Source organism: Phoca vitulina, unplaced genomic scaffold (genome assembly GCF_004348235.1).
Source record: "Phoca vitulina isolate PV1807 unplaced genomic scaffold, GSC_HSeal_1.0 scaffold20, whole genome shotgun sequence".
In the NCBI taxonomy this organism is placed as follows: domain Eukaryota; kingdom Metazoa; phylum Chordata; class Mammalia; order Carnivora; family Phocidae; genus Phoca; species Phoca vitulina.
The window spans coordinates 13,164,800-13,178,434 of record NW_022589723.1 but is presented as its reverse complement, the minus strand read 5'-3'; the positions used below and the strand labels follow the sequence as shown (position 1 = coordinate 13,178,434).

Genomic DNA, 13,635 nt, shown 5'->3' with positions numbered 1-13,635 from the left:
CTGATGAATTTTCTATTCCTTGTGCTTTTACCCCCACATGACCCTAAATTATGCCCCTAGATTAACCTACAAAAGTATACTACTATTAGACATGAATAGTAGTGAATAATAATGGTTATGCATAACCATTAATTATGAGACCACCAAGATGCTAAAATTATTGGTTTGATCAAAGTTATTGGTGTTACACTAACCTATTGCCAGTGAGGGAGAACAAGGCAAGAGTCACAGTCTATTCCTCTTCTTCTGAAAAAGAGCAGCACAAACACCAAGGAGTTGCCAGGTTTTACTGTCGACACTTTGCAGAGTTGGACAGACAGTATAAGACAAACCAGGGAAGGCTTGTGCTTCCAACTGATGAAGTCAATCTAAAAATTGTTACAGAATTTTTTTCAAGAACAATACATATAGCTTTTGGCTTTCAACTCGGAGGAAGCAAAGGTGCAACTGTCTTCGGTCGTCCCGAATCCGGGTTCATCCGACACCAGCCACCTCGGCCATGCCGCCTAAGTTCAACCCCAGCAAGATCAAAGTCGTGTACCTGAGGTGCACCGCTGGCAAAGTCGGTGCCACGTCTGCCCTGGCCCCGAAGATTGGCCCGCTGGGTCTGTCTCCAAAAAAGGTTGGTGATGACATCGCCACGGCAACCGGTGATTGGAAGGGTCTAAGGATTACGGTGAAACTGACCATTCAGAACAGACAGGCCCAGATTGAAGTGGTACCTTCTGCCTCTGCCCTGATTATCAAAGCCCTCAAGGAACGACCAAGAGACAGAAAGAAGCAGAAAAACATTAAGCACAGTGGAAATATTACTTTTGATGATATTGTCAATATTGCCCGACAGATGCGACACCGATCTTTAGCCAGAGAACTCTCTCGAACCATTAAAGAGATCCTGGGGACTGCCCAGTCAGCGACTGTAATGTTGATGGCCACCACCCTCATACATCATAGATGACATCAACAGTGGCGTGGTGGAATGCCCAGCTAGTTAACTACAGAGGAAAATATTTCAATAAAGGATCATTTGACAACCAAAAAAAAAAAAAAAAAAACAAAAACATATATCCATACACAAGAAAGAAAAAGGGATTGAGGAAAGTGCTTTGATTTGCTTTTATAGCAGGACTGGTTTGGGTGGCTCTATCCACCCTGCATTCCAGAAGATAAGGGTATGTTCTATGGCTATAATATGAGCCTTTCTTTATGTAAAATTTAATGACACCCTGGCCTCATTATTTCCAGGCACTTCCAATTCTTATATCTGGAAAATTAAAAGTGTCTTTAATGAATGATATGAGGGTGTCCTCAGATCTCAGACAGACATGGTACAGAATAATGTCAATACCATTTGTTAGGTGTACTTACTGTATTCTTAAATTCCTTTATTGAGGAGGAGTAGACCACCCTAAGTACATTAGAAAATTAGACCTTAGAGGTGGCTGCATTTAATTCTTGGGAGAGGTACTTTATAAATTCTGAGAAATGTTAGCCAAAGCCTTCACTAAACCCAGATGCCTTCATTAGAAAGGAGGAGGAATTTGATTCCCAGTCACAAAGCAAGTTAGTAGCAGAGCTAAGATATGGACCTAGACTTACTCCTTTCACCCTATTATCACATTTGGAGGCCTCCTTATTGTTAGAGCTGGTAAAATATTACCTCATATTCATATAGCTCCTAGTGCCACACCACATTCTGCATGTACAATCTCTCCCTTTGGCCCCCCAACGACCCTGTGTGCTAGGGACAATAAATGCAAGTGTTCTCTCTTTGAGGATAAGAAGGTTGCAACTCAAGAAGACACATAGTAGTCTATAATAGAGCCAAGACTAACACCCAGTTCTCCCAATTCCCTCTCCAGGGCTCTTTCTACCATGCCATCCTGCTTGTCTGGTGCCTTCTATCAGTGAACTTTGGAAAACAAGTTTGAGACACCAGAATTAAAACGTCAGCTCATTAAAAATAATTACATATTTTGTAGGTACAAAATGAAATATTCAAATCTCTCTGTTCCCTTTCCTCCGAGGTATTTAAACGTTAAACTGAGTTCTCTAGTTTTGCACTGGTCGGGTACTACTTTTCTAACAAATGCACCCTAATCAAATTGAAATAAAATTTCAAATACATGACATGGCAGGGAAGATGAGTCTGTAGTCGCCCCTTATTCCTGGCCCACTTCTGTCTCTATTGGCATGATTGAGTTTCTCAAGCCAGGACACATGGCCAACGACTATCTGAAACGTCTAGTATTCCCCCAAACACCTAACAGGCTTGTGGGTGGAAAGTGCAGCACCCCGGGGGAGAGAGAACCTGAATTCCAGACTTAGGTTTCCCCAGTCTCAAACCCGGTGTTGCCTGAAGAAGCCGCTTAAACTTTAGTTGGTTTCGTTCACTGCAAAATGAGGGGACTGAGTCAGTGCATACCGACGAATTTACCCCTGTGATTGTGCTTACGCCTTCCCTCTGTCATCCAACAGTGCACATTTCCCGTACCATTAAGCTTGCTCCGTCAGAAGTCGCGTGCTCCTCCCTCCCCTGAAGCACTGGTGCCTCCTGCGGCGGACGGGGGCTGGGCTTGGTAGCCGAGGCCAGTCGGCGGACCCACAAGCTAAAAAAAGGCAAACACCGGAGGCTGGACCCGGCGCCACCCGCAGTCCCCTAACGGTTGCTAATTCGGGGCGGCGGGGCGCGCCGGCCTGCGCTCCCCCGGCCCCGCCACCTGTTCCCAGCAGCCAATGGGGCGCGCGGGGGGCGGCGGGGCGGGGCGAGACTACAAAAGGCCGGGGGCCGCGCGCCGCGATACCCCCTGCTGGCGCGCTCTCGGGAGGCTCGGACGGACGCGGCCGAGCACCGGGAACATTCCGCTCGTGGACAAGCCGGGCGCGGGGCGATGCTGCGGGTGCGGTGTCTGCGCGGCGGGAGCCGCGGCGCCGAGGCGGTGCACTACATCGGCTCTCGGGTGCGTGCCCCGCCCGCCTCGGCCGGCGGCCGCGTGCGTCCCCCTCGCCTTCCCTGGCTTTCCCCAGGCCGCATTGCATGACAGTGTCCCTCTGGTTCTCTTTGGAAGCTCAGCTTCAAGAGCCTTTGCTGGCTGCCGGGAGCTCGGCGGTGTCCCGGAGGAAGCGGGAGGTGCATTGGGACCACACCCCTTGGGTACAGGAGCTCTCTGCGCGTCTCGGGCCTCGGTGGCCGTCACTGCAGGGGGCGCCGCCCTCCCAGTCGGACCCCGATTCGCTCCAAGAGGCTTCCGGCCCGGGGTGAGGGTGTGGGGGCGACGAGTGACACTTCTTAATACAAGGATGGAATTATTGGGGTTCGGCGCAGGGGGTGGGCGTAGAGTTGGGGAGCCTTCGGGGAAATGCGTGTGGTTCGGATGGACAGGAGAGGAGGCAAAGTGGGAATCTGGGACGGAGAGGGAGCAGGCAGGCCTACTCCAAGAGTAACATGGAGTCCTGAGTCGAGAGAGGAGTTGGAGCGAGTTCAGGCCGTACCCAGACTTTCGGCCGTGTTCCCTACCCCCCCCCCCGGCCCCTCCCCCGCTTGCCGGGTTTGTAAGCGTGCGCCTGCAGACCCTCCTTAGCTCCTGGGACAGGAATAGCAGGGCAGTTTGGCTCCCTCCTGGCAACTGCTTCCAGAACAGCTGTCACTCTCCCTCTTGCTTTGGTCCCCACCCTGGCTCCCCTCCTGCCTCCTTCGTAAGGCATTTAACAGAGTAGGAGAGAGATTTGGGCGCGGGGGTGCGGTGTGGGGTGTGGGTGGTGTTTGAGGTTTGCCCCATGGGTGAGGGACTCTCCCTATTGTAGATTTTATAGGTCCTGGATTTTCAAAGGGCTGTTTTGAAGTCCTCTTTCCCTGCTGTTTAAAGTTGGGTTAATTCTGTCTTGGCTAGGATACTATGGACCATCGTGAATTGGAGCTGATGGCACTTGGTCACTCTCAGAACTGAAGTGCCAAAGAGTGGGAAGTGTGTGTTAGCACTGCAGAATTTTTAGTTTGAAGCTGATTATTCTGAAAGATAAGGTTCTTCACATATGCTTCTACATTTTAATTTGGACAAAAAAAAAAGTCTAATATTGGTGACTTTTAATACTGAAGGGGGAAAGGAGGCTTCTTCCTCCAGCTGGACTTGGCAGGCAGATATGGAGCAGCTTTCTGTGGTTTTCTAGGAACGGGGGATCCATCATCTACGGAAGGGTTGCTTAAAGCTTGATTAAAACTTAATTGCAGTAAACCATTCTGAGATATAAATGGGGGTGGTCACTGGGGATAAAATCCTCTGAGGGGCTTTAGAAAGTTATGCCAATTAACAAATAAACAGATAATTTATAAAAAACAAGAAGGCAAAACTATAGCCCCACTGCCCACCTATATGGTAACTAACATCTTGATTTACATTCTCCTGAAGGATTTTAAATGTCTACGTTATGCTGGGTTTCATTCTACCTCCTCTTCCCCGAAAGTACTGTATAGGACTATGCAGTAATCTTTTCTTTGTTCTTGGAAGCTTGGAAGAACCTTAACAGGATGGGTGCAGCGAACTTTCCAGAGCACCCAGGCAGCTACTGCTTCCTCCCGGAATTCCTGTGTAGCTGATGATAAGGCCACTGATCCTCTGCCCAAGGACTGCCCCGTCTCCTCTTACAACGAATGGGACCCCTTAGAGGAAGTGATAGTGGGCAGAGCAGAAAATGCCTGTGTTCCACCGTTTACCGTGGAGGTGAAGGTAAAGTAAGGGAATTCACATGTCTGAAGGGGGTTCACGCCTCACCTTCTGCAGGCTGGCTTCTGCTCCCACTGTCCTCTATAACTGCTTTCACTGTAGCTTACTCCAGACCTCTGAAATCCAGGGGTGATTTTAATTATCTTACCTGAAATTTCTGTGGAGTTTTATTTTTTTTTAAAGATTTTATTTATTTATTTGACAGAGTGAGAGAGCGTGCACAAGCAGGGGAAGCTGCAGAGAGGGAGAAGCAGGCTCCCCACTGAGCAGGGAGCCCGAGGTGGGGCTCTATCTCAGGACCCCAGGATCATGACCTGAGCTGAAGGCAGACGCTTAACCCACTGAGCCACCCAGGCGTCCCTGGTGTTTCATACTATTTACACAAATAACTCCTTCCTCCAGATTCTGACAGACCTCATCTGGGGATGTTAGTTCTTTCACTATTGTTCACGTCTTCCTTCACTGTAATGTTAGGGTTTAGCAGAATTTCACTTTGGCCCTCTTCTCTTAGCTCATCGGGTCCCACCTCCACTCTGGTCCAGATCTTTCTCCAGATCAACATGTTAAACTCCTTGCTGGGTATTGCCGTGGGACCTCAAGCCTGGCACATCTTGAGTTTAGCTGTCAGCCACTCTGCTATACTGGACCCTTCTTCAGTCCTTCCTTTCCAATTTTGGCATTCCTATTTACTAGAGCTGAAACATCAAGGAGTCATCTTTGATTTCTCCTTCAGTCACATCCTCCACATCCATCCTCCAAGATCTAACAAGTCCTTTATCAAAAGCAACCTTGCCTCCATCCCTCTGCTGCTGCCTTAGGTCAGGATCGTATCCACTGCCTGGACTATCACAGCTTACCCTCATTTGTTCTTCTCTCCAAACCACCTTCTAGCTTCTGTGAGAGTGCTTTTTTAATTTTTTAATTTTATTTTTTAAAAAATATTTTATTTATTTATTTGACAGAGAGAGAGACAGCGAGAGAGGGAACACAAGCAGGGGGGAGTGGGAGAGGGAGATGCAGGTTTCCTGCAGAGCAGGGAGCTGGACACGGACACGGGGCTCAATCCCAGGACCCTGGGACCATGACCGGAGCCAAAGGCGGACAGCTTGACGACTGAGCCACCCAGGTGCCACGAGAGTGCTTTTTTTTAAAACCAAAATTGGATCACGTTGCTCATCCTGCTCCTATCATTCCTCTATTTCCCAATCTTCTACATGTCCCCTCCCCCCGCCACCACCTCAGATAAAGTTCTCACGGTATTTCAAGATCATTCACAATCTGGCTCTTGTCTGCCTTTCCAGAACTCCCCATTTCAATCACTAGTTCATCTTAGAGGTGTGTTAGTATGGCTGGTTAGCAGCTGTCCATTCCTATTTGGGTCCCTCTCAACTCTACAGTTTCACCTTGGTTTTCAGCAGACTTTATAAGATAACCCTCTAAGCAGCCAAACCAGACCATTCACTGTTCCCCAAACAACCCTCATGTCTGTGCTCCCACTCAGGACTCCTTCCACCTATGTTTCTGTACCTCTCTTGTCTGTAGTTTAAACCTACCCTCTTACTACCACAGAGGTCTGATGGTCCCTTCCCCAAAACCTTCCAGGGTTTCCCTGGCAACAAGTAATATCTCTCTTCTAAAAACTCCTAGTGTTATCTTTCATACTCCTAAGGCCGGGCCTCAGTGGATTGGTGTTCAGGTTCAGAGAGAAGTGTCATCCACATTGCAGACACAGCCTGAGCTTCCATTAATAATGGGTTAGAAATATATCTTCGTTGTACTTAAATTCTTCCAGAATATTTACATTGTTATTTATAACATGGATTAAGGAAATAAGTTCTGTTACATCATTGCCATCATCATCAGAAATGCTGCCTGCCTTGTACCCAGGCTCCAGAGGTGTCAGCACAAAAGACCTTGCTTTCTGTTCAGAGAGAGAAGATCTTCGTCTAGAAACAAAGACTAAAGCTAAGTATCTTATGCCAACCACCTGGCCGTTGAACTGAATGCCAGAAGAGTAAAGGAAAAAGCAATGACCGAATGCGGGAGAGTTAGGAAGTCTTCTTGAAGAAAATGACTCTTTAATTAGACCTCGAAGGCAGGGTAATAGAAAAAGTCGTAACTTCTAACTGTTCTGAAACTACCTCTGGTTCTGATATTTGACGTTTGATGAACATATTAATTTATGTATCGTCCACGTGTTTTATTTTATTTTTTTTTTCCTTTTTAAAGATTTTATTTATTTATTCATGAGAGACAGAGAGAGAGAGAGACAGAGGCAGAGTTTGGAGAAGCAGGCTCCCCGCGGAGCAGGGAGCCCTATGCGGGGCTCTATCCCAGGACCCTGGGATCATGACCTGAGCCGAAGGCAGACGCTTAACCGACTGAGCCAGCCAGGCGTCCCTCGTCCACATGTTTTAAAAAGACATGATCTTTTTTAAGTCTTTTCTTGAAAAGAAGTCCCATCCCTAACCATTTTAATTGGGTGGAATTCAATTTCAAATTCAAGCAATAGCTTATCCTTTTCCTTGTCTATAAAATTGTTGACTTGTGTACTATGTAATCTTATGGAAACCGACATGATTCTCAGACACGATTTTGAGTTCTCTGTCATTTGTAGAAAGTGTACCAGGCTGAAGTCAGGAGACCAGGACTGAATTATGTATTTGATTAGGAAGCTTGAGGCTAGTCTTGGCTAAGTAGCTCTTTGACCTTGTGCAAGATTCCACAAATTTCTGGGCCTCAATAAAGTGAAGATATTAAGAGGTTTGCTATCTACCTAACAAGATTAAAGATGAAGGTGAAAGGTTATATGCTAAGTATTTCAAGGGACAGAACCACACTTCGTTACTGTTGTATGGATCTAGATTCACATTACAAAAGTACATTGGGAGTGCAATGATTGTAGATATTACTAGTATTAGCAGTATTGATTTCATTCATTTTTCTGGTTATTTCTGCTTTATGCCACATGCTAAACTAGGTAATGAGGGAGAGAAAAGTAAAGGCATGCATGGCCCCCAGAAGGCAAGGCCTTACTGATAGAGAAAAATGATACAGATGTATTAATCAGCTTGGGAACAATGAAAGATAAAATAATGTATTAAACTGCTTATGGGCAATTAGAGCGTAAGTTTGGTTGGAAGATATAAAGGCTAGAGGAATTTTATGGGAGTAAGGACTGTAGTTGTCAGGAAGCAGTTTTTAAAAGCTATGTAGCTTTTTATTCTGTAAAACGTAATGAATACTTTCACCAAATATGTGCTTTTTGTTTTGCTTTTATCTTTAAAATAAAGCTCTTAAGAAAGGACCTTTTGTAAGATACAAAGTCACCCAAGGTTAATGTACTATACGCTTTAAGCTGGATAAATAAGAAGTTTCTATTGATATTTCATAGCCTTCCAAAGACAGTATTTAAAATTCATTTGGCAGCCCCCCCCCCCACCCCAAGGGGTTTTAAGCTCTGAAAGACTATAAAGTTTCTAGGAGTGCAGCCACCTCTCTGCAAGAGATTATTAAAAACATCATATGCTAAGCATTTAATGTAGTGTTTTTTATCTTGCAGACACTTGGTAAATAATTGCTAACTCATTTAGCAGGGTTACAAAGGAAGTGTAAATAATTCCTAACTATGTCTTGGAAAATGTAATGTGCCTTGATCATTTGGACTTTGTTCAACCTTAGCCAGACAGGATATGAGTTACACAAGAAAATTCACACTTGTTCAAATAGCTTTTTTTTCCCCCAGGAAAGTTTAGTTCATATTTACCAAGGCGAGCTTCATTCTGCATAGTTACACAGAATACTTTGGAATGTGTCTGGCAAGACAGCATGGCTGTGCATCTGCTGGAACCAGTTTTAAAGTTTCAAAGGCTTCTTGTCCTTTAGCGGACTGTAAGCGATGTGCCTGGCATGAGAAGGAGGAAGCGATGAATGGAGGAGTAGTACCACGATGTGTCTGAGAGGAATATAAAGACTCATTATTATCCTCTCCTCCTGGGGGCTGCTGCTGGATTTCCTAGGGGTAGAAAACAGTGGAATGCTTTTGTTTTTAAAAAGAGTAGATCTTAAAAACTACGTAAATTAATACTGATAATTTGATACTGATGATATTTGTCACAGGCCAGAAATTGAGCCTGTTGTTTTCCTGTAGATCTTCAAAAGTAAAGCAACTAACCAATAATGTTGAAAGGGACCAGCAAACTTATTTCTGCCAGATAATAAACATTTCAGGCTTTGCAGACCCTAAGTCTCTGTCACAACCACTCACCTCTCAACTCTGCCACTGTAGTGCAAAAGCAACTACAGACAGTATGTAAATGAATGTGTCTGTGTTCCCAAAAACTTGTATTTAGTTAAAAAAAAAAAAAAAAATCTGGCCGTGGACTTTAGTTTGCCAACCCGTTTTAGAGCCTCACTGGCATCCTCCATGTTTGTTAAAGACGTGTTTTTCAGATTCTTGTTCCTTCACCAGCAGGCTCAGCTCCAGCCTTTTACTGGTGTGAACCTAGGTACTGAACTAACAAGAGGCAGGTCTGCCTCCGTATATTTGAATTTATCAGACTGAGGTGGAAATGGAAGTAGAGACAGAAAACCTGGAAAAGACATCGTCTTTGACATTCCTGGGCTAGACATCTAGACACACTCTCTCTCATTACCCAGTTCCCTTCTTCATAGCCCTTAACCACTATCTGAAATTGTCTGATTTGTGATGGAAACCTTATCTGACATGATCGGGACTGGTAGTCAGTTAATCGATGATATGAGGAAGTATTTTTTTTTAAATACCTGCTTTAAATATTTTTTAAACTTAAAATATATAGATGTATATCACTTTGCCAGTCTTTTGATGAAAGTCCAAGGTTTTTTCCTAGCGTTTGGATCTTCTGATTGGAATTCTGCCTCATCTATCTTGATAAATTACATCCATATATATAGTCTACATTTCCCAATGTATTTCTGTAAATTGAGAACTTAGGCACATGTAAAACAATCTGAATGAAGAATCCTTCTACATTTTTATATTTTTGAAAACCAATATTTTACAGTTGTTCTGCCTGCCCTATTTCAACAGTCATTTTTGGCAAATTGAGCCTTTTTAAAGCATTTAATTGGTTTTCATTCAGTTGTCTTTTAAAATGCATATCACCCTTGGACACTTTCTAAATGTTAAGCTTTTTTTCAGCTGCCAAAAGTGTGTGAATTCACTTATTGGATCACTTCCTTCGATGACAAAAGGACTTGAAGTGGTATGAGAACTTGGAAAGACTGGGGAGGGGAGGCATGTCTGCAGGGAAGGCGAGGAAGTACCAGAGGCAGACTTGCCCTGCTGCATAATTTTGCCAAGTGCTAATTCTGTTGAATGAGAAAATCAATAATGGATTTTTAAGAGCAACAAAGAATGTTTGAGAATATGTCCCTAATTTTAAGGGGGCAGTGTCCTATTTTCCTACAGAGTATCTTGTGGTGCTGTTTTCTAGACAGAATTCTGGGATGCATGGGGAGGTAGCACATGGTTTTATCTAAGTACAGATGTGCTTTTATCCTCTTACGCTCTTTTGTTTGTTCTCTTATTTGATTTTGTTGAGACTATCTAACAGAGTACCTATGTCCTGTTTTGTCTATGAAGCTTTGTCTATGAAGGACCAGTAAAAACTGGTCCAAAAAGACTCCAAGCCCATCTGAGGGCAGACATGTTGTGAACGGCAAGGCAGAAGACCCCAGGCAAAGGGAGCAAAAGGTCTCAAAACATCAAGAAAATTTAGAATTCTTCATTCAACAAATAATTGAGTGTCTTCTCAGAGAGGCAGTATGCTCGGTGCTGGGGATCAACACTAGACAAGACATAGTCTTAGTCTCATTTCCATTAAATTATACAAATCAGGAGCACCTGGGTGGCTCAGTCAGTTAAGCGGTTAAGTGTCTGCCTTCAGCTCAGGTCATGATCCCAGGGTCCTGGGATCAAGTCCTGCATCGGGTTCCCTGCTCATCGGGAGTCTGCTTCTCCCTCTCCTCCCTGCTCGTGAGCTCTCTCTCTCTTTCTCTCTCTCCAATAAATAAAAAAAAGAAAGAAAAAAGAAAAAAGAAGTTATACAAATCATTGTTCACTGCCTAGGACCTTATCATGAGTTGTATTTTTCTCCAATTAAGTATTTCGCTGACTTTCTCCTGCTTCTAGGCCAACACATATGAAAAGTACTGGTCATTTTACCAGAAGCACGGAGGCCATTATTTTCCCAAAGATCATTTGAAAAAGGCTGTTGCTGACATTGAAGAGATGTGCAATATTTTAAAAATGGAAGGAGTAACAGTGAGGAGACCTGACCCCATTGACTGGTCGTTGAAGTATAAAACTCCTGATTTTGAGTCTACGGGTAAGTGATGTTGGATACCTAAACTGCTAGTGTCTTAATTTTTAATATCTTTCTTAATGTGTAAGGAGAAAGTTCAAATAATCTATCAGATTCCTTTCTTTTAATAATCCTTCAAAACTTTAAAGATTACTTAGGAACAGATTGGTTCTTTTTGATATGATTAAGATGTCCGTATTCTAAACTCCATTGTAAATCAGAATCTTCTTGAAAGAAGCAGTTTTTCTAAACCTTATGATCATTTCCTTTCATAAAACGGTGGATTCTATGTCATTTTCCTCAAGTATAGAAGTTAAGAGGGGAACAGAAACATTCCCATTCTAGTTTTAACTGACATTGCTACAAGATTGTTCTTGTGCCTGAATTCAGTGTTCTAATTTACAGTTCTGGAAATGATCCTTGGCCCAATTTTTATCTTGTGCTACTGATATTCCCTGAGGAACTCTGTTTCTATGTAGCAAGAAAGGAGCTTACAAAACATGAAAACTTGGTGGTTCTAGATCTCTTTGAACAAGGACCTTATTGCTTCATTTCTTTTCTTCCTCTTTCTTTCTTTCTTCCTTTCTTCCTTTCCTTTCCTTTCCTTCTTTCCTTTCCTTTCCTTTCCCCTTCCTTCCTTCCCTCCTTCCCTCCCTCCTTCCTTCCTTCTCTTTGCCATCCCCACACAGAATACTCATGCTAATAATCTAGTATGTATCACTCCATCTTTTTCCATTTGCATATAAATGTATGCATACACATTCCTATAGGTTTTCTGCAATTTTTTTAACCAAAACCTGGGATCCTATTATATAGACTCTTCTGTCTTGGAAATTAGCATTACTGAGGTTGTTGTGGAACTTTTTGGTCTGACAGGTTTATATGGTGCGATGCCTCGAGACATCCTGATCGTTGTGGGAAATGAGATTATCGAGGCTCCCATGGCATGGCGTGCCCGCTTCTTCGAGTACCGTGCATACCGGTCAATTATCAAAGACTACTTCCACCGTGGCGCCAAGTGGACAACGGCTCCCAAGCCAACAATGGGTGATAAGCTTTATGACCAGGTAAGACCCTAATTATAGGTGAGCTTATTAGTAATTTTTCTCAATAATCCAGAGAATGACATAGAGATTCTCTGATACCTTGTACTTAGTATGCATTTGAGAAACTGAGAACATCACCTTCATTCAAAAAAATAAAAAATGATTGTTTTATGATGAAAATAAGAGTAAATGATATTTGTGATAATAAGAGTAATAGTAATAGCTAACACTTACCTGGTGCTTACCATGTGCTAGGTCTTGAGCTAAGTGCTTTTATACATCGTCAGTCCTGCTTATTCTTCACAAAACCCTCTGAGGGAGGAGTATCAATGTTCCCTTACTGGGAGGAAAACTTTCCTAAAGGCACATAGCTATTCATTGGTAGAAACAGAAAAGTCACTCAACTGAACTCCATTCTTTTCTTCTAGAGAAACAATGTGGTCTACAGGCTAAATTCACAGTAAAAGGAAGTATATATTCCTTCTTAGGTCACTTATTATTTAATCATTTATAGAAAGAATCAAAAGATCAAAATTTCTTCTAGGGGTTGAAAGACAGAAATAAGTAATGAATTCATTCCACCACACCAAATCAATTTTGGCAAGGGATGCATGGCATCTCATTTTATGGTATGAGTTAGGCTCAGGACCAAATTCCTTTTCTAAAAGAACAGAATGACTTCATCCTGTTGACTTTCAGTATTGTAGCTAGCTACATAAATCAATGTATGGGTCATGAATATTTTCAGAATTATTACTATCGCTGTACCATTTCCTTCCAAGTATCAAGAAATTGCTGTCATGCCTAGTTTTTGTTTTTTGTTTTTTGTTGTCAGTTTATTTTGATTTAGTTAGCATGGGCCTACATCTTCCCCATGCATGTTTTAGTCTAAAACGGGGTAGTACTATTTTGGGAAATGATGATGTTGAATTAATTCTCTTAGTAATGAATGCCCCATAAGTAATTTCCTTTGTATGTATTCATTCTTGTTCCAATTAGAATTACCCTATCCATTCTGTAGAAGACAGACACAGATTGGCTGCTCAGGGAAAATTTGTGACGACTGAGTTCGAGCCATGCTTTGATGCTGCTGACTTCATTAGAGCTGGGAGAGATATTTTTGCACAGAGAAGCCAGGTCAATAAAAGTTGCCTCTTACATGTATCATATGACCTCACTGATATGAGGAATTCTTAATCTCAGGAAACAAACTGAGGGTTGCTGGAGTGGGGGGTGGGGTGGGAGGGATGGGGTGACTGGGTGATGGACACTGGGGAGGGTATGTGTTCTGGTAAGCGCTGTGAACTGTGCAAGACTGTTGAATCTCAGATCTGTACCTCTGAAACAAATAATGCAATATATGTTAAGAAAGAAAAAAAGAAGAAGAAGAATGTAGCAGGAGGGGAAGAATGAAGGGGGGGAAATCGGAGGGGGAGAAGAACCATGAGAGACAATGGACTGAAAAACAAACTGAGGGTTCTAGAGGGGAGGGGGTTGGGAGGATGGGTTAGCCTGGTGATG

General features: G+C 43.3%; 2 protein-coding genes across 3 annotated transcripts in view; both read left to right on the top strand.

The window, feature by feature from the left end:
- Positions 1–499: 499 nt before the first annotated feature.
- On the top strand, positions 500–973 carry LOC116640687 (60S ribosomal protein L12-like). The gene has a single exon (XM_032417839.1). It carries the CDS (start codon positions 500–502, stop codon positions 956–958), a length of 459 nt encoding a protein of 152 aa, XP_032273730.1. The 3' UTR covers positions 959–973.
- A 1,804-nt stretch (positions 974–2,777) lies between these two features.
- The window catches only part of GATM (glycine amidinotransferase), a 17,045-nt gene continuing 6,187 nt past the window's right edge, over positions 2,778–13,635 (top strand). The window contains exons 1-5 of one of the 2 annotated variants that reach the window (XM_032417403.1): positions 2,778–2,960; positions 4,506–4,724; positions 10,897–11,092; positions 11,945–12,135; positions 13,114–13,251. In XM_032417403.1, the coding sequence (XP_032273294.1) occupies positions 2,892–2,960; positions 4,506–4,724; positions 10,897–11,092; positions 11,945–12,135; positions 13,114–13,251 (813 nt within the window). In that variant the 5' untranslated portion in view covers positions 2,778–2,891. The remainder of the gene's footprint in view (positions 2,961–4,505; positions 4,725–10,896; positions 11,093–11,944; positions 12,136–13,113; positions 13,252–13,635) is intronic. The other variant, XM_032417402.1, reaches the window with a different exon arrangement.

What these genes read in the sequence shown, in the direction of transcription:
- LOC116640687 (XM_032417839.1), top strand. Translation starts at nt 500, where the DNA reads ATGCCGCCTAAGTTCAACCCCAGCAAGATCAAAGTCGTGTACCTGAGG.